General features: G+C 52.1%; 8 protein-coding genes across 8 annotated transcripts; 3 read left to right on the top strand and 5 right to left on the bottom strand.

Annotated features, from left to right (window-relative positions):
* Positions 1–2,148: 2,148 nt before the first annotated feature.
* SEPMUDRAFT_104152 (uncharacterized protein) lies at positions 2,149–5,217 on the bottom strand (the record flags this gene model as incomplete). The annotated part of the gene is made up of 15 exons (XM_016900531.1): positions 2,149–2,253; positions 2,365–2,430; positions 2,475–2,557; positions 2,622–2,749; positions 2,833–2,840; positions 2,877–3,178; positions 3,229–3,356; positions 3,378–3,526; positions 3,571–3,684; positions 3,820–4,046; positions 4,154–4,302; positions 4,336–4,475; positions 4,637–4,682; positions 4,762–4,969; positions 5,121–5,217. The coding sequence occupies 15 exons, from the start codon at positions 5,215–5,217 to the stop codon at positions 2,149–2,151; spliced, it is 1,950 nt and encodes a 649-aa protein (XP_016764943.1).
* A 946-nt stretch (positions 5,218–6,163) lies between these two features.
* On the top strand, positions 6,164–9,051 carry SEPMUDRAFT_145965 (uncharacterized protein). Its single transcript, XM_016903373.1, has one exon. It carries the CDS (start codon positions 6,873–6,875, stop codon positions 8,622–8,624), a length of 1,752 nt encoding a protein of 583 aa, XP_016764942.1. The 5' UTR covers positions 6,164–6,872; the 3' UTR covers positions 8,625–9,051.
* Positions 9,052–11,530: 2,479 nt separating this feature from the next.
* On the bottom strand, positions 11,531–16,021 carry SEPMUDRAFT_145964 (uncharacterized protein). The gene is made up of 4 exons (XM_016903372.1): positions 15,005–16,021; positions 14,727–14,896; positions 14,632–14,674; positions 11,531–14,566 (listed from the first exon to the last, which is right to left on the bottom strand). Exons 2-4 carry the CDS (start codon positions 14,749–14,751, stop codon positions 12,733–12,735), a joined length of 1,902 nt encoding a protein of 633 aa, XP_016764941.1. The 5' UTR covers positions 14,752–14,896; positions 15,005–16,021; the 3' UTR covers positions 11,531–12,732.
* SEPMUDRAFT_32614 (uncharacterized protein) lies at positions 15,006–16,034 on the bottom strand (the record flags this gene model as incomplete). The annotated part of the gene is made up of 1 exon (XM_016908505.1): positions 15,006–16,034. One exon carries the CDS (start codon positions 16,032–16,034, stop codon positions 15,006–15,008), a length of 1,029 nt encoding a protein of 342 aa, XP_016764940.1.
* A 482-nt stretch (positions 16,035–16,516) lies between these two features.
* SEPMUDRAFT_145963 (ZIP zinc/iron transport family) lies at positions 16,517–20,823 on the top strand. The gene is made up of 8 exons (XM_016903371.1): positions 16,517–16,728; positions 16,813–17,000; positions 17,057–17,123; positions 17,195–18,546; positions 18,620–20,065; positions 20,149–20,511; positions 20,585–20,740; positions 20,808–20,823. Exons 1-4 carry the CDS (start codon positions 16,710–16,712, stop codon positions 18,004–18,006), a joined length of 1,086 nt encoding a protein of 361 aa, XP_016764937.1. The 5' UTR covers positions 16,517–16,709; the 3' UTR covers positions 18,007–18,546; positions 18,620–20,065; positions 20,149–20,511; positions 20,585–20,740; positions 20,808–20,823.
* Positions 18,427–19,477, top strand: SEPMUDRAFT_36406 (short-chain dehydrogenase; the record flags this gene model as incomplete). The annotated part of the gene is made up of 2 exons (XM_016908638.1): positions 18,427–18,546; positions 18,620–19,477. The coding sequence occupies 2 exons, from the start codon at positions 18,427–18,429 to the stop codon at positions 19,475–19,477; spliced, it is 978 nt and encodes a 325-aa protein (XP_016764939.1).
* Positions 19,617–20,723, bottom strand: SEPMUDRAFT_34581 (aldolase; the record flags this gene model as incomplete). Its single annotated transcript, XM_016908577.1, has 3 exons — positions 19,617–20,063; positions 20,147–20,511; positions 20,585–20,723. 3 exons carry the CDS (start codon positions 20,721–20,723, stop codon positions 19,617–19,619), a joined length of 951 nt encoding a protein of 316 aa, XP_016764938.1.
* A 270-nt stretch (positions 20,824–21,093) lies between the features above and the next one.
* On the bottom strand, positions 21,094–22,778 carry SEPMUDRAFT_145962 (cell wall integrity signaling protein Lsp1/Pil1). Its single transcript, XM_016903370.1, has 2 exons — positions 22,487–22,778; positions 21,094–22,422 (listed from the first exon to the last, which is right to left on the bottom strand). Exons 1-2 carry the CDS (start codon positions 22,602–22,604, stop codon positions 21,539–21,541), a joined length of 1,002 nt encoding a protein of 333 aa, XP_016764936.1. The 5' UTR covers positions 22,605–22,778; the 3' UTR covers positions 21,094–21,538.
* Positions 22,779–23,036: the final 258 nt, after the last annotated feature.

Below are 23,036 nucleotides of genomic sequence, written 5' to 3'. Positions count from 1 at the left end.
CCCCCCCCCCCCCCCCCCCCCCCTCTCTGGAACAAATATATCGCGAAGCGACTATATCTTTAAATAATACTGACATCCCCTTCTCTAGCCGATATCGACAGCCTCTGCTTGGAACTTACTTAAGAAGGGATGACAACAGATCGAAATGTCTCTTTTTATAAAACAAGGTACGAAAGATACAGAGGAATAGAACAAAGAAAGTCTAAAGTCCAAATCGAGAGATACCTCTTTCCTTGTAGAAATAAAAATCTCGTCAACTTCTATATGTTGTACAACTACTTGACCTGACCTAGAACAAACCGAGACACGAAAGTAGAATGAATTTTCTCGGCTCTTTGGGATCGGGTAATACATATCCATACACATACGTTTATAGCTATTCTGTATCGCCGGTCGGGGAGAGAGATAAGAGAAAGAGATAGAAGGGAAATAGAAGGGAGAGAGAAGAGAGAAGAACGATGTCGTGAAACCGTAAAACGAAACATACGATACGATACGATACGATGCCGTATCTTTTCGATAAACCCCTGTATTGTATATATATATCGTATCTTAGAGACTTGGACCCTTATGTAGCCCTGTACTGCCCTAGCTACGATCAGATTAGGAAAGAAAGAGAGAGACAGAGGGAGGAAGGGAGGGAGTAGGAGAGATGTTCTAGAGGAAGCTAGGAATAAAAATAAAAATAAAAAATCAACAAGTCTGCTTTCCGGTAGGGGAGGTAGGGGAGTAGGCTTGTTTTTGTATCTCTCATCTCTCTACAAGTTTCTCTAAGTCTGCAGGCAACCTATCCCGTTATCATTATCATCGTCGTTCTTCTTAATGTACCTCGGCTCTAGGTAGGCAGTAGCTCAAGCTTAAGCTTAAGATGCAGTCGTCGGTACAAAAAAAAGCTATACAATCCGACATGTACAGCGGCGCCCAACAGGACTATGACCATGACCACCACGTGGGACCTCTACTAGAATCTGATAGAAGGAAGCTCTTCTTACTTAGCATTGCCTTATCTCTTTATACGACGTGGTACGGTAGTTGTTCCGGGGGCCGGTAGGGGGAAATATATCCCTTCTAGTCGGGCTGGGCTGCGATCTACTCTAATAATAATAGAATGAATGATGGATGGATGGATGGACAGATGTATAGATGAATGAATGAATAGATAAATGAATGGATAGAGTTGTACTACTATATACCTTACCAACATGAACATTTCATTCGTACTATCGGGCAATTATCGCCTTGTATGTATTATACGCATATACCTTACCTGTACCTGTATACAACGAACGATACCGCTACTTACTACCTACTAGGCTACTTCGGAGGTAAGACTTAGTAAGTGCTTGATAATAAGTACTCTGCTACAATGTAGCTAGCTAGCTGACTGCCGAAGAAGCATCGAGGTCCCGTATACATACAGGCTACACTTACAGCGCCGCGCGGATATCTGTTTCCGTAGGTAGGGAGAGCGTATTCATTCATTCATCATTGATTACCTCCTACCTCGATGCGCCCCGCTCGCAAGCAACTTCAATAACAACCGCAATAGGCCAACGCTACGGTAGAGATAGGTCAGGGAGCTGTTGCAACACGCAAAACCTGAGTCTCTGCAGGAACGTCAACAACGGCCGATGCACAACCCCATTAACCATCAACTATCAACCATTACAATGATCATCAATTTATTATTAATTCATCATTTCCCCATCCTCAAAAAAAAAACACCCCCTATCAGCCATCAGCTATCTGCCATCAGCCATCTACCGCAGCCGCAGCCAGCCATACCTCCCCTCCCCTCCAAGGTTGTAGGCACCTAACCGTACCTAACCGCACCTAACCAACGCTAAGGTAGAGGAAGCTTCGCTCCCACGTGCGATGTGGGATTTTGTTTGGAACCGGTCGCGGAAGCGCGGGAGCGCGGCGGGAGAAATAGGGGGCTCCGCTTTTTTTTCCAGCACTAAGACAGGCAGCTAGAAAAAAATACCAAGGTGCAGAGGTACCTTTTGGTGGGAAAAAGGGGTCGAGTCAACGAGGTGACTACCTCTGTACAGGTTCTCTCCTGTGTATATATGTATGTATGTACATGTACATATAGGAGGTACCTATCTACCTATCCCTAGTCGTTCTGGAAAAGATGATGTAGATACCTTAGGTACATGTAGTAGAACTCCCGTAGATGATGACAGTGACATCGGCAAGTGTGATAATGTATTTTTTCTCCGTGTGTTGGCGCGAGATGGAGAGGTACCTAGCCTGGAGGTACAGTACAGTACTGTAAGGTAGTCATCTCGCCGGTCATTTGCCAGAAAAAAAAAAGCGGTCGTCGGACCCGCTTCACCTCATGCGAGCAGCCCACGCACGCACGCGAGCAATGATTAAAATGCGATCCTTTAGCGCAATCACGCCATGCATGCCGCAGTGCGTCCACACCTACATTACCTGACGCGCTCTGGATCGAGCTTCGTACAACGTACAGCACGTGCGCGGCCGCCTGGGGGGAGTCTCGGAGCGGCAGAAGGGGGCATAGGTATATATGCAAGCAAGCAAGCATACCTACCTAGGTAATGTACATATACAGTACTGTACACACACACACAAGCAAGATACACACAGACACCTACCCACCCACACCACCCTCAGCAGTAGTCGCAAATTGCGTGATAGGTTGCGCGTTGCCTTAATCGGAGCGGCACAGCCAATAACGAGAGCGCGGCTATGCACGACTTTGCAGAACGGGGCAGCGGAAGGGCTGCTGGCTGGTGAATGGTGGGAATGCTGTTAAATAACATGACCCTTTGCCAGTGCGGTGTACTGCCGCGTACAGGTACGTACTGCCAGCCCTAGACAGAGACGGGTTGCATCACATTATTGCATACTTTCCGTTGCATCGCGTGCGTCACAAGCTCAGCCACATGGGCCTTTCCCACCCCCCTCCCCCTCCCCCTCCCCCTTCCGACCAGCATGAGTGAAGAGACGGGAGACGACAGGCTGTGAGCCTGCGAGCCTGTAAGTCTGTGACCTGGCCTGTCGGGCTGACTGACTGGCTGACTGATGCCAGATGGCCGACGGGCGAGGTACGGCGCAGTGACGCGACGCGATGCGATGCGAGAGACGGAGAACGGGAGGGAGGGGGGGAGGGGGGTATGGCATGGCATGCGAGAGTCGAGGACTGGACCCACTGCTCCAAGTAGTCACTGTGCAGCAGCAGCTGCTACTACCACTATGTACTCCTGTTGTACCGTCCATATGCCTGGATCCGGCGCCATCTGGAAATATCACTCATGGCGGCAGCCCGTTGCTGTGAACCGTTCCGGCGGGATTTGACGTTGCCAGGAGGTGCACCGTAGACGGTAGAACTAGTCTACCGTACCTAGTACCCGACCGTAGGCTCATGCCTGTCACGGCGGTTCAGCAACAGGAGGAGCATTGCGACTTTGACCAGGATCTGCACCGTTCCTTTTGATTGTTGCTGCCCAACTGGACGTGGACCAGATCTCCATTTATGATGACCCTCATCTTGGACGCCCTGTTACTGGAACCAGCAGCAGCATTCGCCAATACCAGCCATACCAGGGTGTGCGATGCTGTATATCGCGGCGACTTCCGTGTGTGCAATCTTCCCAGCAGAAGCCCGCTGAGGAGCGCACATTGGGAATTTGGGGGCGCGGCATGGACACTCACTCCCTACAAGGTAGGTACATTTACTCATCCATCACCCACTCTCACTGCTGTTGTACTCCATGTACCTTACCTCCACAACTACCGGTTTGCTTGATGATGAGATGAGACCGAGCCGGGCCACGCGCGCGCGCGACAGACGATGCTGATGATGCCTGCTGGGTTGTCTTGCTGTTGCTTATTGCTGTCTCGGAACGAAGGTCGGGACGGCACGCAGGTCATGCATGCGAGACGCGCCGTAGGCGGCCGCATCATCATGCAGTGGTGACTGGTGACAGCCCCAAGTGCCGTGGGTACGTGGGCGTAGGCGTGCGCTGTGGGAACGACATGGTCGCAGTCGTCAGAAGGCGTCACTCGATACCGTACCACTACGGGAAGTACATGTACACCTCAGGTATACACACAGTAGCCTCCCGTGTATCTCTCCATATGGTTATTGGGGCCGCAATCTGCGCAGTCCGCGCAGTCTGCGCACCAGTCTGCTCCAGCACCAAGCCGTCCGGAGCGCTACCACCCCGTAGAGCATAGGTACGACTGTACTGACTTTTGCCATGTAAGTTGCCGTCCCAGGAACAGGCTACCGTGACGAGCTGTCCAACCGGATTGGCCTCTCCGCCAAATAGTCTACGCTACGCCACGCTACGTGACGCTACGCACGCTACATCACGAGTTGCTGGCGATGGTCTGCAAGGTCCACTAGTGGGAATCGGTTCTGTCCTGTGCTGCGCTGTGCTGTCGCTGTCCTGTGCTGTGCTGTCCCTGCCTGGTGCCCTCCTCCGGCAGCGTCGGGGCGACTGCTGTATGTATGTGCTGCTCGCCCTGGCTATGGCGCTACGATCATCATGATTTGTCCGATGGGAACCTTGGAGAAGATGGCGGCCGCACTACCGCGGACGCCACCGCTCGCGGCAAATGGCAAATGCATCGAGTGAGGAGCTTGTCGTCCGGCCCTGCGTACCTGGACCAGAGCCGTGGATCGGCCCAGAACTAGTGCTTGCGGTATCCTGTACATATGCACATGTCGATGTGCATGCATGTGCATGTGCTTTTTCGTTTGCTGTGTGTCTCGCTGCGACCACTCACAGCCGCATCACTATTTTGCGGTGTGGTGTGACCTGCATGAGCTCTCCATCATCATCATCATCATCATCATCGTCTTCATCATCATCATCACCACGATCATCATCATCATCAGCACTATCGGCATCCTCGGCTTCAGCATCAGCATCAGCATCCGCATTCGCAAGCGCATCCGCATCAGTATCATCATTCGTCCCGAGGTGCGCGCACGCTAGTGTCGCATCAGGCTCACAATGCGGTTGAAAGGTACCTTGCGCTTGCCTACCACCTTATTGAAGCACGGTACAAGCTCGAGCAGACAGGCTAGTTCGAGGAGGCCGCATCCCACGGGCCGGCTCCTGCCTCTGCCTGCCTGAACACACATTCACATGGCCCCAAGCCCTTTGTCCTGGGCTGGACCAGATACAGTGGAGGAGGCAGCACTACCTCCGCTCCTCCGTTAGTCTGTCTTCTTGGCATCAATCCAGTACCTTTTGAGATGGATTTATTCACTTTGAAGCCTAGTATCTCTACCAATTCTTAATAGAAATTGATAATAAAACTTGTATTGTAATCCTTAGACTCTATACTATCGATCGATATATATTTTCCTATATAGGGACCTTCCTATTAAGTATAAATACTCGTATATCCTAGAGACTCCTCGATAGGGCTAACGAGAGAGCTATCTTGAATAACTTCTTATATATATATATTAATATAGAACTATTCCTAGGGAGGGTACTTCTAGGTATATAGAATCGATATCTAGAGCTACTTTAAAGATAGACAAGATATCAAAACCAAATAGAAGTAGTAAAGATTAAGTGTCTTATTTTTAAAAGTAGGGTACTATTTATATTATTTATACTATAGGGAAGGTATCTCTCTTATATTTTTATAGCCTATCTAATAGAGCGAGCAATTCTGTACTACCCCCTATCAATAGATTCTGTAATAGTTCCTATTCTACGTGTTTATATATATATGAAGTTGATGTATCAAAAAGCTAGGAAGACAGACTTTTGGAGGAGCGGAGGTAGCATGGGCATGCCACGCCCCTGGGCTGGTGCATTATTGTGAGAGTCGGTCTGAGCGTGCTCCTGCTCCTGCCTCCTGCCCCTGCTCCTGGCTCTTGCCCTCAGAGCCCACTGTCCTGGCCTGCTCTTGCCCTGCCATGCCCTGTCCTGCCCTGCTCCTTGGCCTGCTCCTGCCCTGACCTGCTCCTTCCCTGTCCTGCCCGCGATGATGCACGACAGCTTCTGCACTAGAGCCTTTCGCCTAGAAGAAGACATGTCGCGCTGTGCTGCCAAGCCGTCCGTTCATAGTGTTGTCATGATTTACACCGACCGCCCACCTAGCTCTATATCACTGGTCATGTCCCTGATCGCGGGCAGTGCACTGCACTCGCGCTCGCCGCTGTCCCATCCACTCTCCGCCGCTGTCCTGTGCTGTGCTGTCCCGTCCTGTCCTGTCCTGTCCTGTCCGTTGCGTCCAATCCCCTCCCTCGACGCCATCACTCCAGAGTCATCACACTCACCGCACCCGTCACCACACCACCGTCGTGGCTCCCGTTCCCGCTGTCCATATCACAGCGCCTCGACAGCGAGCTCACGACCCTCTCTCTAGCTCCCAACGGCAGGCACCTAAGGTTACCTCCGACACTCCCGCCACCTCCTCCACTCACCGTGCAAGCTTCTGGCGCCCTCCTCCCTCCTGCTGCTATGAGTGGCGTGCTCGTCACCTCTGCACAGCTGCAGTAGCGACACGACGCTCCTCCGCCAGCTGCGCTGTGACGACGGCGAGGTCCGGACGGCAACTACAGGTACCGGTACCTACAGGTATCAATCATTCTTCGCCTCACCCGATCAACTTTGCCTGCTAGGACGTCCGCTCGGCGTCCCACGTCATCAGTCAACGTGGCTGCCACCGACGTTCATCGTTCCTGCAGCCACTACAGTGGGCCGTTTGGTTACGACAGAAGTCCAACCGTCCCGGACTTCAGTAGAACGTTCAAGAACCTCGAGTCGACCCTTCGGCCCCTCCAACGACACCTTCCCGACTCACCAACGCCAGGGCAACCACGTCCATGGTCGGAATTGCGACATCAGTCTGGGAACTTCGGGAAGGATTTCATGTCAGAGCGGCAGCGAGAGCAGCAGCCCTCGGATAGTTTGATTGTCCGTGGCAACGACTCCTCTCAACGCTCTCTCAACCAGCAGCAGCCTCCTCCTCCTCCTCCTGCCCCTCATGCTCCATCGACTGCTGAGCAACATGGCCCGCGGACAACTGCTGGCACATCAAGCGCCGCTTCGCCAGCCTTGCATCGGTACCCAGGAAACAATGGCAGATCGATGGACTTGCCGCCTCTCCAACAACAAGTGCCTAGCGGTCAAGTTGCCACCTACCAGCCAAGCTCCAGATCTGTAGGAGTGTCTTCTATTCTGAATCCTGTCGACTCGGACGATAGTTCCCAGTCTCGAAGACGCAAGGCTCCTCACTTACATTCATCGCCATCCTCCTCGAATGTACTTCCGCCCCTGGGGCTCAGCAACCGGCCACCTCCGTCAGCCACGAGCACGCCTACGCCATCTGCAATGAGTATTACAGCCGGATATGGAGTTGCTACCTATGGTGCAGACAGACCGCCTCGAAGGATCCTGACACCGAGATCTCCTTCGGTTCATCGCGCCTCTAGTCTGAGCCAGCTGAATGCTTCTTCAGCTCCCATTTTCAGTGCTCAGCATGCTCCCTTTGCAGGATCTCCGAGGAGTCGGACATATATGGTCGAGCCAGGTACAGGCGGTGCACCGCCGTTGCCACATCTGCCACCGTCCGCGAGACATTCAAGCTATGGTTCCTCTGCTCCTATTGATCCCCAGCCTCACGCACCAGGCGGAAGGAACGTCGATGCACACTCTCGCGCAAGGCCTCCTTCACAGAGCGAGAGTCCAAGATCTTCTTACTCATCCGCGTCACCTGCTACCACGTATGGCCAATCTTCCATGCCAACTCTATCAGCATCCTATTCTGCAGGTCAAGACTATGGTGGTGGCCATGCCGTTGATAATCATGGTGGAGAGCATCAGCGTGCTGTGGGTGTGCCCGTGTCTTCATCCTCGGCTGGACAAAATGTCTATCAGATGATGACTCTGGAGACAACCTCAGGAACTGTCTCGCTACCTGTAGATGTGCAGGCCGCATCACGAGTGGCAGATGAGAAGAGGAGACGGAATGCTGGAGCAAGTGCACGATTCAGGCAGAGGCGAAAGGAGAAGGAAAAGGAGGCCTCGACCACTATATCTCGGCTGGAGCAACAATTGAAAGAGCTTGGCGAAGACATGGAGTTTTACAAACGGGAGAGGGACTACATGGCTGGCGTGATATTGCAAGTGCCTGGAGGGGATCGCCATTTCCCACGGCCTCAATCCCCACGACATCGCAGATCGTCGGGTTATTCCGGACCCAGTGCCTCGAGCAGCTATATGCAGTATCAAGAGCCTGGAGCGCGTAGTCCTGATTCAGGGCGCAACGTGCGAAGAAGAACTTCTACCCTGTCTTTGCCCCATTTCCCAGCGCCAAGCCAAGGCACACATACTGCACCAGGACCTCCATTGGCACAGACTTATCCTCCGCCAAACTACGGTCAACAAATCGCACCACAGCCTCACCTAGGCTTGCAGCAGGCATCGCATCCACTTCCCTCGCCCATGACGAGAGGGACTCTGCCTGCTCCGCCGCCGCCGGCGGCTGGGTCCCATGGTCCGCCGCAGGTGATGCAAGCGGCGCCGCAAGGCGGACCTTGGAATCCATACGCTGACCGCCGTGGTCCACAACATCAACTGCATGAGCAACATCGACAACATCAGCACGGAGACCACGCCTAGTATTTGTATCCCGGGGCGATGTCAGAAAATGGATCCACATTGACGCGCAATGTGGACGTACAGGTAGTGGGACCAAGCATTCATTGGCAAGGCAGCAGCATCGGCTACACCAACACCAAGGGAGCACGGATCCTGTGACGGGATTGTTTTTCGATGGACACGGAACGGCGTTTATTCCAGCATGGAGCCAATCTTCTACTTTGTTTTCTTTTTGGATTCTTTTGCACGAGACTGGGCTTTTGGAATTTCGATACCCCTTTACATAGCGAAGGCATTGCATGCGATGGATGGATAAGGCGCAACTACTTCTTGTACCCCTTTTTTCACTTTGTTTCGCACTTTTCGAAGATACCCCAATCTTGTATAGCGTTTTATATATTGCTTGCCTCACATAGAAGTCTCCCTGTCACGATCATCACAACACATTACTGTACCGATTAATATAGCAAGATAATGCATGTCACCTATTGTGCAGGCACAGTGACGCCTCACTCTCTCGATTTGCTTCGTCTTCTTCTTCTTCCTTCTTCTTCTCATGTCCCAATTCGACTAATACTCCTAGATGCTCTCGGCGTCACTACACTACTTGTTTTAAGCTCCCAAGGAGAGTAGGCCGGCAAGCGGGAAGACATGTCCCGTGTATATACCAGAAACGACGGCGTAGTTTGTCGATATATTAGTAGGTAGGGTAGTAGTTGCATATAGCTGGTAATCGGAAGTAGTGCGCTCGATAGGAATTTATGGAAAATGAAAATCGCCTTTTTGGCTTGTTGTTGTTATTGCTAGTAGCTACTAGGTAGAGAGGTATATATATAGATAGCTTCCTTCGTGTTGCCGAGGGATCTGTATGTATCTAGGTACGGTACAGTAGGTACCTTAGGTAGGTACCTTCGGCGGAACGTATATACCGAGAAGAGGTACAATACTACCTGTATACTACGGAGTTGGACTGAGTAAGCGAGTAAGTAAGTAATACGACAAGACAAGATATTCCTTTTTTCATTCTTCGTACGACTATAGATAGATATACAGGTACTCTTGCAAAGTCTAGTAGGTAGTCCTCAGTTCATCATTATACCTCTCACGTATGCCCTCCCTCTCTCCCTTACTCACTCCCTCTCTCCCTCACTCCCTTCCAACCCAGCACTTACTACATGTACCTACCTTCCTCTAGCGCTCCATCCGCACCCTCCCTACACGCGCCATCGTATAGCACCTACACATACACTTTTTTTTTACCCCCACACACCACAATAGAGCGCGAAAGGGGAAAGGGAAAGAAAAAAAACGTGTCAAACATCCCTGTCGTCGCGATACACACAAAAAAATCGCCGGAAAGTAGAGGTACATGTACGTACTTGTAGGTACGTACTTGTGGGTACATGTAACTTACTAGTCTAGCTCGCCACGTGGTGCTTGCTGGTATTGGTGCTGGTGCTGGTCGGGACCGGCTTATGTCGGGTATTTACAATTGTACATTGTTTGTATATTTGTACATTTGTATAGATTACTCAGGTGGTAGTGGGTGCGGTGTGAGAGCCTGTGAGCCTGTGAGGTACTCTGGTACTTGGAATGTTGTGTACGAGGTGTTTTTTTTTTTTTTTTCTTTTTTTTTTCTTTTTTTTTGGGTTTGGTTTTGGTAGAGGAAAAGGACAAGGAAAAGGAAAAGGAAAAGGAAAAAGGAAAAAAAAGGAAAGAGGAAGACTTTGACTATAGACGGACTCTAGTAGTCGCCTACCTCATCCTACAAAAAGAAAAGAAAAACCGAATCCCTTTTTCCCTACAGTAGGTACTTACTGTATAATGTATCCTCGTATACCTACACACATTTCTTTTTTTCTTTTTCTTTCTTTCTTCAAATTCTTCTTGGTTCATTTTTGGGGGTGTTTTTTTTAGTGTTCAACTGTTTCCGTTTCCGCCCCCATCCCCCCATCCCCCCAGCCCTGGCAAGAAGAGAGAGACAGATTTTTTCCCGATTGAGTCAGTCCATAAACCCTGTCTACCTCATACATGTACATGTACATGTGTACATACTGTACGTCGTATGTACAGTACCTACATCTACACACCCGCTCTCCGCGCGCGGGCGCCCGCGTGTGTAAGTTAGGATAAAGGGATGGTTTTTGATTTTTTTTTTTATTTTCTTTTCAAAGAGAGAGAGAAAAGGAAAAACTCACTCAACTTCCTTTACATATACTTAGTAAAATACCTACATTCGACATCTTACTAGTAGATATATATGGATAATCCCCCGGGACCAAAAAGCCATCATCAGATTTTTCTTTTTTTCTTTTTTTTTTCTACATATCACGACCGACTGCGCAATACCTACTCAAGTCAATCCTATCTCTTGTTTGCGTTCAATTCAATTCAATTCCAATCAGACATCAGAGAGAAGAAACAAAACAAAAGCCCAGTCCTGTTAGGCCTAGACCCTCATCACTACCCATGAATCAAATCATTCCTCCGCCCCTCCCCCCGGATCCCTGGTCTTATCGATCCAGGGAAAATGCCTTGATGATGAGCAGAGAGAGACACTTGACAGGTGATGTGACACCTCCCACCACCGGCCAGAGCCGTGGAATACAGAATCCTTACATCCCATCCCATACATCCCATCCCATCCCATCCCATCCCATACTACGAGCAAGCATGATGATCTATACAAGGACTAGGGTAGGGTAGGGCATGGCAGGGCAGGGCATGGCAAGGGCATGGCAAGGGGGAAGCCATGAGCCATCATCATCAACTACCCTACCCTACCCTACCCTCTCCTACAAGGTACCCTACCCTAGCGCCTTTGGACAAGGGCGGGAAGGGGGGATAAATTCTGAAGTTTTGGCAAGGAACAAGGGGGAAGTGGGAAAGTATGGTTTTTTTTGTCTTCTGTCTGTCGGAAAGTATGACCCTGGTTCATCACGACAACGTTGCGAAAGAGAAAAAAAGAAAACCATGCGTAAAATAACTGAAACAAGCCTTGCCCTGGCGTGACGCAAACCGATCCCCCCCCGCCCCCGACAAGTGCCGCGCGAGCTTAAAAAAAAAGAGGACTCAGTATAATATATTGAAAACAAGCAGGGCAGGTCGTGCCGCGGGATTGAATGACAGGCTCGCTCTTTCACTCTCTCGCGTGGCCGCCTTGCGATAATTTCCGTACGAGGGGGATGTTGTTGCTGCTAGATGTTTTGGAGAAGGGGGTAGGGGGCATTTTAATGATGGACGTTCCCCCCGATCAACAGTAGTGACTGCGAGCGTTGTGTGTAACGCTCCAAGTGCGCTCAGATTGGAGAGAGACAGGGAGGAGATCTCAACACAGTAGAGATGCAAAATCTTGCAGCAGCTGCAGAACTGGCCCTGAGCCACGTCTTTGTGCTACACTCGTGTAGTCTGCGTGAACGTGGCTACACCGCCCAGGGTCGACTGCAGTGTGTGTGTGTCCGTGACAGATCGGAAAGCAGTGGGAGCCACGAGATCCGTTTCGCTGGAGCTGCAAGAGAGTTTGGCTCAATCGTACCGGTCTCACCATCTACCGAACCCGGTCGAGGGACAGGCTGACAGGCCAGATTCAGAATGCTCCAACTTCACCATGCCGGCGGGCGGCGGCCGCACTACATGAGCCTGCGCATATCTCACATTGCCGAGACACTGCCGTAAACCTGGTATGCCGACTACATACCGCCTATGCTGCACACACAGGAGCCTGAGCAGAGCCGGATCGAGGCCAATTGGCACTCTCCCCGGAGCAGCTCTAAATTGGGCGGGGATTCTTCAGTGAGACATTGGATTCGTGATTCAACTTGTACTTTGTCGTCCTCCTAAGTGACAGCCTTGTCGAATGCGCGCAGAGGCTACATGCTTGCCCTGCAGAGAAGAGCTCCGCTGGCGGCTGATCAACTTCCATTGAAGTAATGATAGGTGTGGCTAATGTTCTCCCTGCACCAGCAAGTCCGGTATTCAATGCCTAGCCTAGATCGACAGCCCAGTGATAGACTTCATATCCTGCAATTGTGTCTTGTCCAACTTGAAGCCATAGACCCTGCGCTCTTGCATAAGATTGAAGCTCCTCGCCTGATGCGTACAGACTCAAAGCTACGTGTGCTCTCTCGATTCAACCTAGTCGAGGGACAAAATTCGCAACATTTGACAATAGGTCGTCGAGATCCATGTCAGGTAGGCAAAGAACCGCCTTCCTCGTTCTTGAAGCTATTGGCGCTCGGATCGACTTTGTGGGTTCTGGCTTCTGGGCAAGCCAATCCATATTCTCCTCTCTTTCACCATCAGTAGCAGCAGTCTGTGTAGCAGCCGGACCCAAAGGTAATTTGGAACGGCTGGCCTTAATCTTGGATGGCTTCACTCTACGCTTCTCATCTCTCGGGGCGGATATGGGAGAGATCGATGCTGCTTGGGCAGACTTTTTAGTTCGCATTCTTGACTCAGCTGCGACCACTTTTGTTTTCAAGACTGGCTCTTGTGGTAGAGGCAATGCCTCCGTTTGCTCGACCCTGTTCCCAGGGGATCCTGCCGGATCTGCAAATGCATCACGACTCACGTCAGGGTTCCGCGCTTGTCGCTTCGCCTTCATAGAGACTTTGGATGCCACCTGAGTCTCAGTGCGAATAGATGCCTGCACATCCGCTTTGCCTGGAACCTGCAATCCGTCACTGGTCATCATCTCTTGTGGCATGGGACAGATGTTGCTATTCGTCTCCGCGAGTGGTCTACGCATATCGAGAAGCGTAGGAGTAGAGTCGGAAGTGCCATCCGTTGCTTGACTTCGCTTCCTAGGCACCGCCGGTCGATCACAGACCGCGTCAGCTTTGCCTGTAGTGGTCAGAGTATTTATTGTCAAAGGTTTGCTGTTCACGGGAATCTCGCGCTTCCTCTTCTTCCGACTAACAGGGCTGGAATCCCGTCTTCGCTTCGTAATATCTGTTGCTTCTTCGGCAAAGCCACTGAGCACTTTTGCACTTGCCGCCAGTGCTGCATTCCTTCTAGGTCTGCCGGAAACGTTCGGCGCGAGTGTCATTTCGGAGTCGGCAACTGCTCGCCCATGCTGCTTCAGATCTCCAGCTGCAGTTTCCAGTGAGCCCTCGTTCTCAGTATGACTGATGACAGTATGTTCGGCTTCCTGCAGCTTCCCCGCATTTCGTGATATTGGAAGCTCCTCTTTTCGCTTAGCTTGCCGTTCATCGGACATTGGGTCCCGAGTAGTGTGCGCAGAATGGACCTCGCGGCGCTTTTTCGTTATGTCAGAGTCTTCCTCTTTCAAGCCTTCTATCACCCTTGTCCGAGCGGCGGCCGCTGCTTGCCTCTTGGGTCTCTGGTTCGACTTCGATTCCGTGAAGCTATCAATTGGTTCTGCGAGGCTCACGATTGCATCGTGCACCAACTTCTTCCGTGGTCGGCCTCTCTTATTTCCCGATGCATTTGATGCTTTCGGCGCAGCAGAGTCCAGTGCCGAGGCGTTTCTAACCACAAGTGTAGCACCCATGGCAGGGTCTCGGACGTCGTGCCCTTCATGTACCGCAGTTTTCGCTGAACCTCTCCTCTTCATTGCGCAATTGGAAGCAGGGCCTTCAGTGGTTGCAACATGTTCCAGTGTAGCCTTAGCCGGTCTTCCGCGCTTTTTCACTACCACTCGTGTCTTGAGAAAACTATCGTCCTCGGTCTTGCTGCTCTTGCTGCTTTCTGGCTCTTCGTCAATCGCATCGAACTGTCGACGCGGCTTGGCCTTCCGCGCGCCCACTGGATTTGCATGGAAAGCATCAGTGTACCTCGCGTGGCCAAGAGGATCCTCTCCACCTGCTCCGGGCCCACGACTGCCATGCGACTTTCTACGCTTCGCGGGAGGTTCGCTGGACGGGGAGCGCTCGCCTTGTGGCGGAGGTGCTGGATGCGGGGCGCCAAAGGAGAAGCCAAAGCTCGTCGCCAAACTCCGGACACTGTTTGTCGGCTGTCAGTGGACCACTCGTGCTCAAGTCCGACGGTGGTGTGGTGTAGTGCGCACCCAGCTCCGCGCTGTCTCTGAATATGCCGTTCTATCCTGTCGTCTGTTGATCGTTAGTGGTACTACTTGAGCGGTGCCTAAGCGGAGCTGTATACGTTTAGAAGGTGTTGCGGTAGACATGTTGGCGGTGTTCAATGCCGCACAGTAGATGTGATTTGTGGTTTGTTGTGTTTTGATTGCCCGATGGGGATGGAGACGGATATAGAGGTCGGGCCGAGCGAACGGCAAAAGTCGCGTTTCCGCTCTGTGCCATATCGTCAGCTACCTACTGGTGATCAGCAATTGACAGCCCCGACAGTAGCAGCAGTATTAGCAGTCGTACTACAACTGTTTATTAATGCACAAAAGGTCAGTACGGTTTTGCAGTACGTACATTATGTGCCCCATAGTCGTCGGAGCGTGTCTCCAATCGTCTCCTTCCCGCGCTCTCGCCTTTCTTCGCGGTGCTGCTTTTCCTCCACCAAGTGCGTGGCAATTCTTTCTGCATACTCCAGCTGCGACCGCGACTCGGCTGCAATCAGCTGCAGCTCGACTTCCTTCTCCGCTGGCGAGAGCCCTGCAATGCGCTTCTTGATCTCTTCCTGCTTCTCTGGTGTGTAGGAGCTCAAGTTATTGGACATGCCTCGCTCGATCGCCAGCTTTCGTGCTCGAGCAAATGCGCTATCCTCGCCCAGCGCAGCGGTGATCTTTTCTGGCGCAATCAGAGGTGGCAGCTCAGGGAGGTCTTGGCCCTTCTCCTCTGCATCCTTCTGGAGCTGCTCTCGGTCCAGCATCTCATGGTACAGCTTGTCTGCGTGCATGGCAATGCGCTCCTCTTCCTCCTCCGAGCGCACAGATGACAGATAGCCCAGCGCAGACAAGAAGCGCGCCTGCATAGTGTAGCACCTATTGAACGCCTTGCCTTCTTCCCGACACATAGTCATCTTCTTCATCCACGAGCCATTGGCCAGACATTCACGCTCGGCCAGTTGATAGTCTGCACAGTTGTCCAGCGCTGCGCGTCCGATCTCTGCTTTACGATCCTTGTATGATGCTATGACATCTGCGAGCCGATCCTGATCTGATTTTCCCGCGCTTTCCACCTCCGCTTGTGGCCTGTAGCTCTTCCACAGGTGAGCATATCGTCCGTCTTGATAGAGTGCCTCTGGAGGTACCCCAACACGGTCAGAGGACGCGGAGTTCTGGTGCTTCTGGTCCAGTCCGGGTTCCGCCAGGCCTAGCTGTTCACGGTAGGTAGTGGGCGCAGCATCCGTAGATGAAGCTGCTGATTGCTGCGCGACTGCTCTGGCTTCACTGGTATCATGCTTGGTGGTCTCGTTGTCGAGAAATTCTCGGAGCCCGACATCGAGCTTTTTGGTCGGATTGCTGGCCTCGTCGCCGTTGTTCCCCCACAGCCAGCCCATAGTACTGCAGATGATGATACAATGGTACGTGAGCAGAAAGGATCAACCACCACTACCTACAGGGCATTCGGGCATGCACTTCGGCGGAAGCGATCACTCGTGGCCAAAGGTCGTGCCCGATCGGCAAGTGGAGGGGCAGTTATCTGTATCAAACGGGCGGCTTTTAAGTGCAGGACTCCGACTCACTCACAATACACACCAAGTATATGCGCAGAAACACGAACGCAGCAGTCGGTCAGCACACGAATAATGTATCCACGGTATATGATTGTTTATTCAGTCATGGGATCCAGGCAGCCTGCTACGGACATATTTAGGTGTACATGGAAACATGACGGGAAGCTTCCACCTCTGCTCATGCCATCATGGTTCCATGAAATGCTTGAATGCCAAGCCCCAGTTGCACTTTGTCCATCAAGGTCATTCACTAAGGTATTCTTCATTGACCATTCGCGCTGGCCTGCTGGCCATGCCTCCACTACCTGCTCCATTCTTGCAATGATGATGATGAGAATGTTGCGATTCCTGCAGTACATCTACTAGAGCTGTCTGCTCTCCGGAAACCTGTGTCGACTTGCCTCTCGCCTCTCTTACACACTCTCTTTGCACGCGGTCGCCCTCGTCGGACGTTTAGGTGGTCTCTCAGAAGCCAGCCCGCACGATTCGGCCGACATCATGTCCGAGTGCGACGCAGGTACGCATACGCATTCCCGACTACCTCCTACGCTGTTTGCATCGCTGGTTACTAATGACCCGCTGTCTGCCTTACCGAATTCAGGCAACGAGTTCGACGGCCGTCTGGGCCTTCGCATCTCCAGCATCTTCGTGATTCTCGTCGGATCTGCCCTAGGAGCAGTCTTCCCTGTCTATGCATCCAGACATCGCGGAACCGGCGTGCCAGAATGGGCCTTTTTCATCGCCAAGTACTTTGGCTCGGGAGTGATTGTGGCCACGGCCTTCATACATGCACGCCCATCGCTGCACCCAGCAGGCCACATGCGCGTGACTGACGTGTCGAGCAGTTACTTGCACCCGCCGAGGAGGCATTGACGAGCAATTGCCTGACCGGACCCATCACCGAATACACATGTATGTGATGTGATCACCAACAAGATCAACGCCATACACGACGCTCCATATCCGAACTGACACTTCGGCAGGGGTCGAGGGCATTGTACTCATGACCATCTTCCTCCTCTTCTTTGTCGAGCTCATGACAATGCGCTACGCGAAATTCGGCCATTCTCACGACCATGATGCCGCGCATGAAGCATCCGGCCAAGACAAAATGCTAGAGCTGAACAGTTCCGTCACTAGTGTCAGGTACCTGGATGAGCCGCATGTCAAAAATGATAGTGGCAACGACTGCCCAACCAACCCCCATGTGCCTGGCGATGATCATCTATCGCATGCTCGAGAGCACCAAGGCTCAGCATTGGGTACGACGGTCCAGACACACAAAACCTTCGACCCCGAATCATACGCTGCCCAGATGACTGCAGTGTTCATCCTGGAATTCGGTGTCATCTTCCACAGTATCTTCATCGGTCTTACCTTGGCAGTCTCGGGCTCGGAATTCGATACGCTCTACGTGGTTCTCACCTTCCACCAGACATTCGAAGGACTGGCGCTTGGTTCACGACTGGGCAGCATTGAATGGCCCGAATCTAAGAGGCTAACACCATACTTGCTGGCCCTTGCCTATGCTCTGTCGACTCCCATCGCCATTGGAGTGGGCTTGGGTGTTCGCACCGCATTAAATACGAACAGCCAGTCTTTCCTGATCGTCAACGGCGTCTTCGACAGCATTTCGGCGGGAATCCTCATCTACACTGGCTTGGTGGAACTGATGGCCCACGAGTTCATGTTTAGTTCCTATATGCAAAGGGCGCCGATAAGGATGGTGCTCTCCGCTGTGGGCTGCATGGTGCTGGGAGCACTCCTCATGGCCGTTCTTGGAAAATGGGCATAGACTCTCAAATGACAACGCCGATCGGGCGTTCACGACTGCGATGATATATAGAACGATACATTGGCTGGAGCTGTATTAAGGTAAACAGCCACTTACAGCTTGGACCAGATACATCATGTATACTTGATGACAGTAGCTTGTCTCACACAGCACATCTGCTTAAGCTCCTCAGCGGTCGACTGGAATGTTTTGAACCCAGATGTGTGAATGACGCGCACCAGACGGACTCGACGGAGACAAGGCCCGGCGTTAATAACGCCGCATTTATCGGAGTCTATGACCACAAAGGCAGTCCAGACTACCTTATCTACCCTACATGTCGGCACGCATATATATGTTTATTGATGACCCGTCATCCATTTGTTGAACAGTATCCGCATCATTAGCACACACATTACCACATCACACTTTCTCTCCAAGATGGCAGCCTTTTGGTCCAAATTCCTCTATTCTCAGTTCCTCGTCACACCCCCGCGTCCGGAGCAAGACTGCACCGGCAAGACCATCATCGTCACAGGCGCGAATGTCGGCCTGGGCAAGGTCAGTCCTGAAGCAAAGCAATGGGTGGAATAGGTAGCAAACAGGAGGAAAACTGACACCAGTAATTCATTAGGAAGCTGCACGGCACTTCACTCGACTCAACGTAAAGAAGCTCATCATTGCCTGCCGCTCCCTCGAGAAAGGAGAAGCAGCAAAGCGCGACATTGAAGCCAGCGAAGGCCGCAAAGGCGTCATTGAAGTCTGGCAACTCGACCTGTCGTCGTACGAGAGCGTCAAGGATTTTGCCAAGCGAGCACAAGGCCTCGAGCGAATTGACACGGTCGTCGAGAATGCAGGAATTGCTACCAGCAACTACCAGTCGGTAGCCGGCAACGAATCGACCATCACCGTGAACGTCGTCAGCACATTCTTACTCGCACTGTTACTCTTGCCGAAACTGCAACAATCGAGCAACAAGTTCAACATCCGCCCCACGCTGACCATTGTGTCATCCGAAGTCCACTTCTTCACGAGCTTTCCCGAAAAATCCAGCAGTGACATTTTCGCCACGCTGAATGCCAAGGAAACGGCGCGCATGCAGGATCGGTACAATGTCAGCAAACTCCTCGAAGTGCTGACCTGTCGCGAAATTGCTCGACTACATCCGGGCAGTCTGGGGAATGTGACGTTGAATTTCGTCAATCCGGGCTGGTGCCATTCCGAGTTGATGCGCGAGATGATGAATCCCATTCTCCAGCTGGTCAAGTTGATCATGTGCCGGACGACGGAAGTGGGCTCGAGGACGCTCGTCAATGCGGGACTGAGCAGTGAGGAGACACATGGAAAGTATATGAGTGATTGCCACATTGCTGAATGTTCGCCTTTGGTGACGGGTCCCGAAGGCCCCGAGTTGCAGAGGAGAGTGTGGGCTGAGCTGAGCCAGAAGCTGGAGGCCATTGAGCCAGGTGTGACGGGAAACTTGAATGTTTAAAAGGGCGTATTGAAGAAGTGACGGACAGGCTGATCAGGGCAGTGAGTTCGATATGGACTCGATCAAGCAGGCAGATAATTTTTTTTTGGTTGAGAGTTGTGATCAAACGACAGATCATCATCACCATCACCATCATCTACTACAACGACTCCTCAATCTTGATCATCTCCTCAATCCTCTTTCGAATCTCCCCCTTCACCTTCTCCTCCGGCTCCTCATACGGCCTTCTCGGCCTCAACTTCTCCTCGGCCCCCTCAATCCCCGCCCACCTCGCCGACGTCAAACTCACCGCATACTTGGTATTCGCAATGCCCGCCTTGGTGACACTCTCCGCCCCGGCAGCAATCTGATGCAACCGCAGTGCCTCATCCGTGTTGCCTTGCTTCCACAACCGATAGATGTGGGAAATGGTGCGAGGGAAGACGTTTGCAAACGCGGCGATGCAGCCTGCAGAGCCGGATGCGAGACCGCCGATGAGGAAGTCGGATTGTCCGCCAAAGGTGGCAAAGGTGGAGGCTGGGAAGGCGGAGGAGAGACGGGTGATTTTGCCGACTTGGGCACAAGTGAGTTTGGTGCCGACGATGTTCTGTTGTTTTTTCAACAATTTTCATATGGATTAGTACTTCCTCCCAAAAAAAAGACCGACAAAAAAAGAAAAAAAAAACATACCTCACACCTCCCCTTCAACTCCACCATAACATCCGAATCCACATCCACGCCATTACACACCCCGGGAAAATTATAAATCACAACCGGCAACACACTCTTCTCCGCAACCTCCTGATAAAACTTCTTCACCACGGCCCCCGTCGTCTGTTTCCCAAAATACGCACAAGGCAACACCAACGCATAATCCGCTTTCGCAGCCGCCGCGTCCGAAATGAATTCGAGGACTTGCTTCGTACTGTGGCCGGAGACGCCCGCCATGAGTGGATAGTTGGGACCGACGGCCGAGCGGGCTGTCTGGAGGAGGGAGGCGCGTTCGGAGCGTGTGAGGAGGAATGTTTCGGCGTTGGTGCCGAGGATGACGAGGCCTTATGGTGTTGTTTTACCATGATGAGCTTGTACATGTTTTGGTTTGATGTATTTTATTATCATTATACGTACCAGTGAGATGTTGCGAGAGATAGGTGTAGTATTTCTTTTGTGCTTCGAGATCTAATTCGTCTGTTTCGGGATCGAAAAAAGTCACGGCTGGGGCCCAGATTCCTGCTGGAGGGACTTTTGGAGTCGTAGTAGTAGCCATAGTTGGAAGATGAACTGTTTAATCAAAAAAGCAAGGTCAGTAGGCAGATAAGGTAGGCGAGAGGTAACTTGAATTTATACCGATTTTCCCGTCCTGGTAGCACTCGGCCAAAAAGAAATAAAAAATCAACAGTAAAACTACCTTATAGCAAGGCAAGGACAGCTTTATATAGTTACCTCAGGTAGGTATGGACAGAGAGAGGTAGGGAGTCAGCTGCCGAACTCGGGCAAGCATTGGAAGAAATTCTTTTGCTGCGGCGAACACAGCTCACACAGAACACGCCGGCGGGACAGACAGGATAAGGCTTGCGGCCAGCGCAGCCAGGCCCAAGCAGCTTTTCGAGCTCTCAAGAAACCTTGTAGGATACGGCCAAACTATTACTACCTACCACTACTACTTCCTACCTGCTGCTGCTGTTGTCACCTCTATTAATTAATGGCGGAACGAGTTGTTCAGTTTATTGGTGTTTCGATAATGATTCATTGCACGAACGCATTCTCGAGATTACCTAGGTACCTGGTATATTCGCAACCATCCCGTTTCTGCGAGGTTATGACTGACCATGCTTGTACAGGGCCGAGCCGAACACACCAGGCCATGCTACCAATGCGCATGTGAAAAGAGACATGGAAACACAACACGCATATCCTTCTTCTTCTTCAAAACATTATCATATACGCTACTACCAAATAAGACACGTTAAGGTCGTTCGCTGCTGTGATCCTGTCCTGCTTGTACAGTAATTACCGGCCTCGTCCTCCTCCCAGGGTATAGAACTCTCATTCATGTCCAAGATAGATTGTCATCAACTAACTCTATGCGGCGACGTGCTCCTCACGACCGCGCACCGAGTCTTCATCGTCAAAGTCCTGTCCGGCACCGTGCTGCTCAGCCGAGACCCACAGACCGGACTCTCGATCTTGGTCTTGCTCAGCAAGGTCGTGACCAGAGGTCTTGTTGCGGCGACGCTGCGAGAGCGTGCGGGCACGAGTCGATAGGCTGGAAGTCACCTTGGCGTTTTGCTCCACCCAGTTGGTGAGCGCATCCTCGCAATCCTGGATGATGGCCTTGGACGCTTCATAACCATCGTATGCGTTGCGGGTCTCACCGGGTGTGACGGGAGTGTCGTCAACCAATTCGAGGAGGTGCTTGCCGAAGCCAGCGATGATGGCAATCTTCTCGCTGTGCTCGCGAAGAGCATCAAACTGGTAGGTGAAGGCAGCCTTCAGCTTCTCACGGGTGATGTTGGACAGCTGGGCCTCAGCAACGAGAGACTCGGCCTCGGCACGGACAAGTTCCTGCTCGAGCACCACAATCTTGGGGCTGTTGGGCTCCTTGTACTTGAGCTGGGCAATCTGGTCGGTAATCTTCTGCTTGCGGTCTCTGCTGGGCTGGACCGAAGCCTCGATGTTGCGGATGCTCTTGATGGTCACACGGTACTGGTCGTAGCGGTCGACGAACTGGTCCTCGAGCTCTCCGATTTCATAAATGAGAACACCGAGCTTGTCGGTGACATCGGACACGTCGTCATCGCAGCCCTCGCCCCAGATGGACAGTTGTTGAGCGACCTCCATACGCTCGCGACCCACCAACTCCATTGATCGCATGACGTTCTTCTCCATCTTGACGAGCTGCGACAGCTTCTTGGCGAGATCGGGACCGAATGCGCCGGGGTGAACGGACTTGCGGAAGGTGTGGCCTGAGCAGCAACGTCAGTCAGCAATCCCATACGCAATGTTTGTACGAGGCGGCGATTGTCTTACCAATGTTGGCGCGGCCGAAGAGACGACCGCCCTTGGTCGAGGAGGCAGCGGGCGGTGGGTTCTGGATTTGCGACGCGGTGGGCGCGCGCGACTGGCGCATGGAGTATGTGCGATGCATGCTGGGCGAGACGGTGAGGGTAGCGAGGAGAAGGGAGGCTGCGTGCGGACAGCGAGCTAACGGATGGAGCGAGTCTGTGGAGTGAGCGCGTGCGTTTGCGTGGGAGTGTGATGCGGTATCGGTAGGATGACTGTAGTTGTGGTATGTACAGACGGGACACGGGAACAGTGGTATGGGTAGATGGGCGGCAGCACAGCGAGAGCTGGGAGCGGTACAGTATTATGTAGACGCCAAACAGGGGAGAGAGGAGAGAGAGGGAGGACAGGCCGGCATGACGTCGCCATCAATTGGCTAGGATCAGAACCTGTCTCGTGCGCACATACACACACGTAGTACCTTACCGTACCTACACGCACCGACCACCGTATCGCATCGCACGACGCACAACAATGATGATGATGTAGATCCCACGCCCCGACAATGAATAATGGC

The sequence above is a fragment of the Sphaerulina musiva genome, assembly GCF_000320565.1.
Source record: "Sphaerulina musiva SO2202 unplaced genomic scaffold SEPMUscaffold_1, whole genome shotgun sequence".
Classification (NCBI taxonomy): domain Eukaryota; kingdom Fungi; phylum Ascomycota; class Dothideomycetes; order Mycosphaerellales; family Mycosphaerellaceae; genus Sphaerulina; species Sphaerulina musiva.
This window is presented reverse-complemented; position numbering and strand designations above follow the sequence as displayed.

Coding starts and splice junctions, on each gene's coding strand:
- SEPMUDRAFT_145965 (XM_016903373.1), top strand. CDS start 6,873: ATGTCAGAGCGGCAGCGAGAGCAGCAGCCCTCGGATAGTTTGATTGTC.
- SEPMUDRAFT_145964 (XM_016903372.1), bottom strand. CDS start 14,751: ATGTCTACCGCAACACCTTCTAAAC. Junction 14,675..14,726: donor TACCGCAACACCTTCTAAAC/GTATACAGCTCC, acceptor AACGATCAACAG/ACGACAGGATAGAACGGCAT. Junction 14,567..14,631: donor CAGAGACAGCGCGGAGCTGG/GTGCGCACTACA, acceptor GCCGACAAACAG/TGTCCGGAGTTTGGCGACGA.
- SEPMUDRAFT_145963 (XM_016903371.1), top strand. Junction 17,001..17,056: donor TGGCCACGGCCTTCATACAT/GCACGCCCATCG, acceptor CGTGTCGAGCAG/TTACTTGCACCCGCCGAGGA. Junction 17,124..17,194: donor ACCCATCACCGAATACACAT/GTATGTGATGTG, acceptor ACACTTCGGCAG/GGGTCGAGGGCATTGTACTC.
- SEPMUDRAFT_145962 (XM_016903370.1), bottom strand. CDS start 22,604: ATGCATCGCACATACTCCATGCGCCAGTCGCGCGCGCCCACCGCGTCG. Junction 22,423..22,486: donor CTTCGGCCGCGCCAACATTG/GTAAGACAATCG, acceptor GTTGCTGCTCAG/GCCACACCTTCCGCAAGTCC.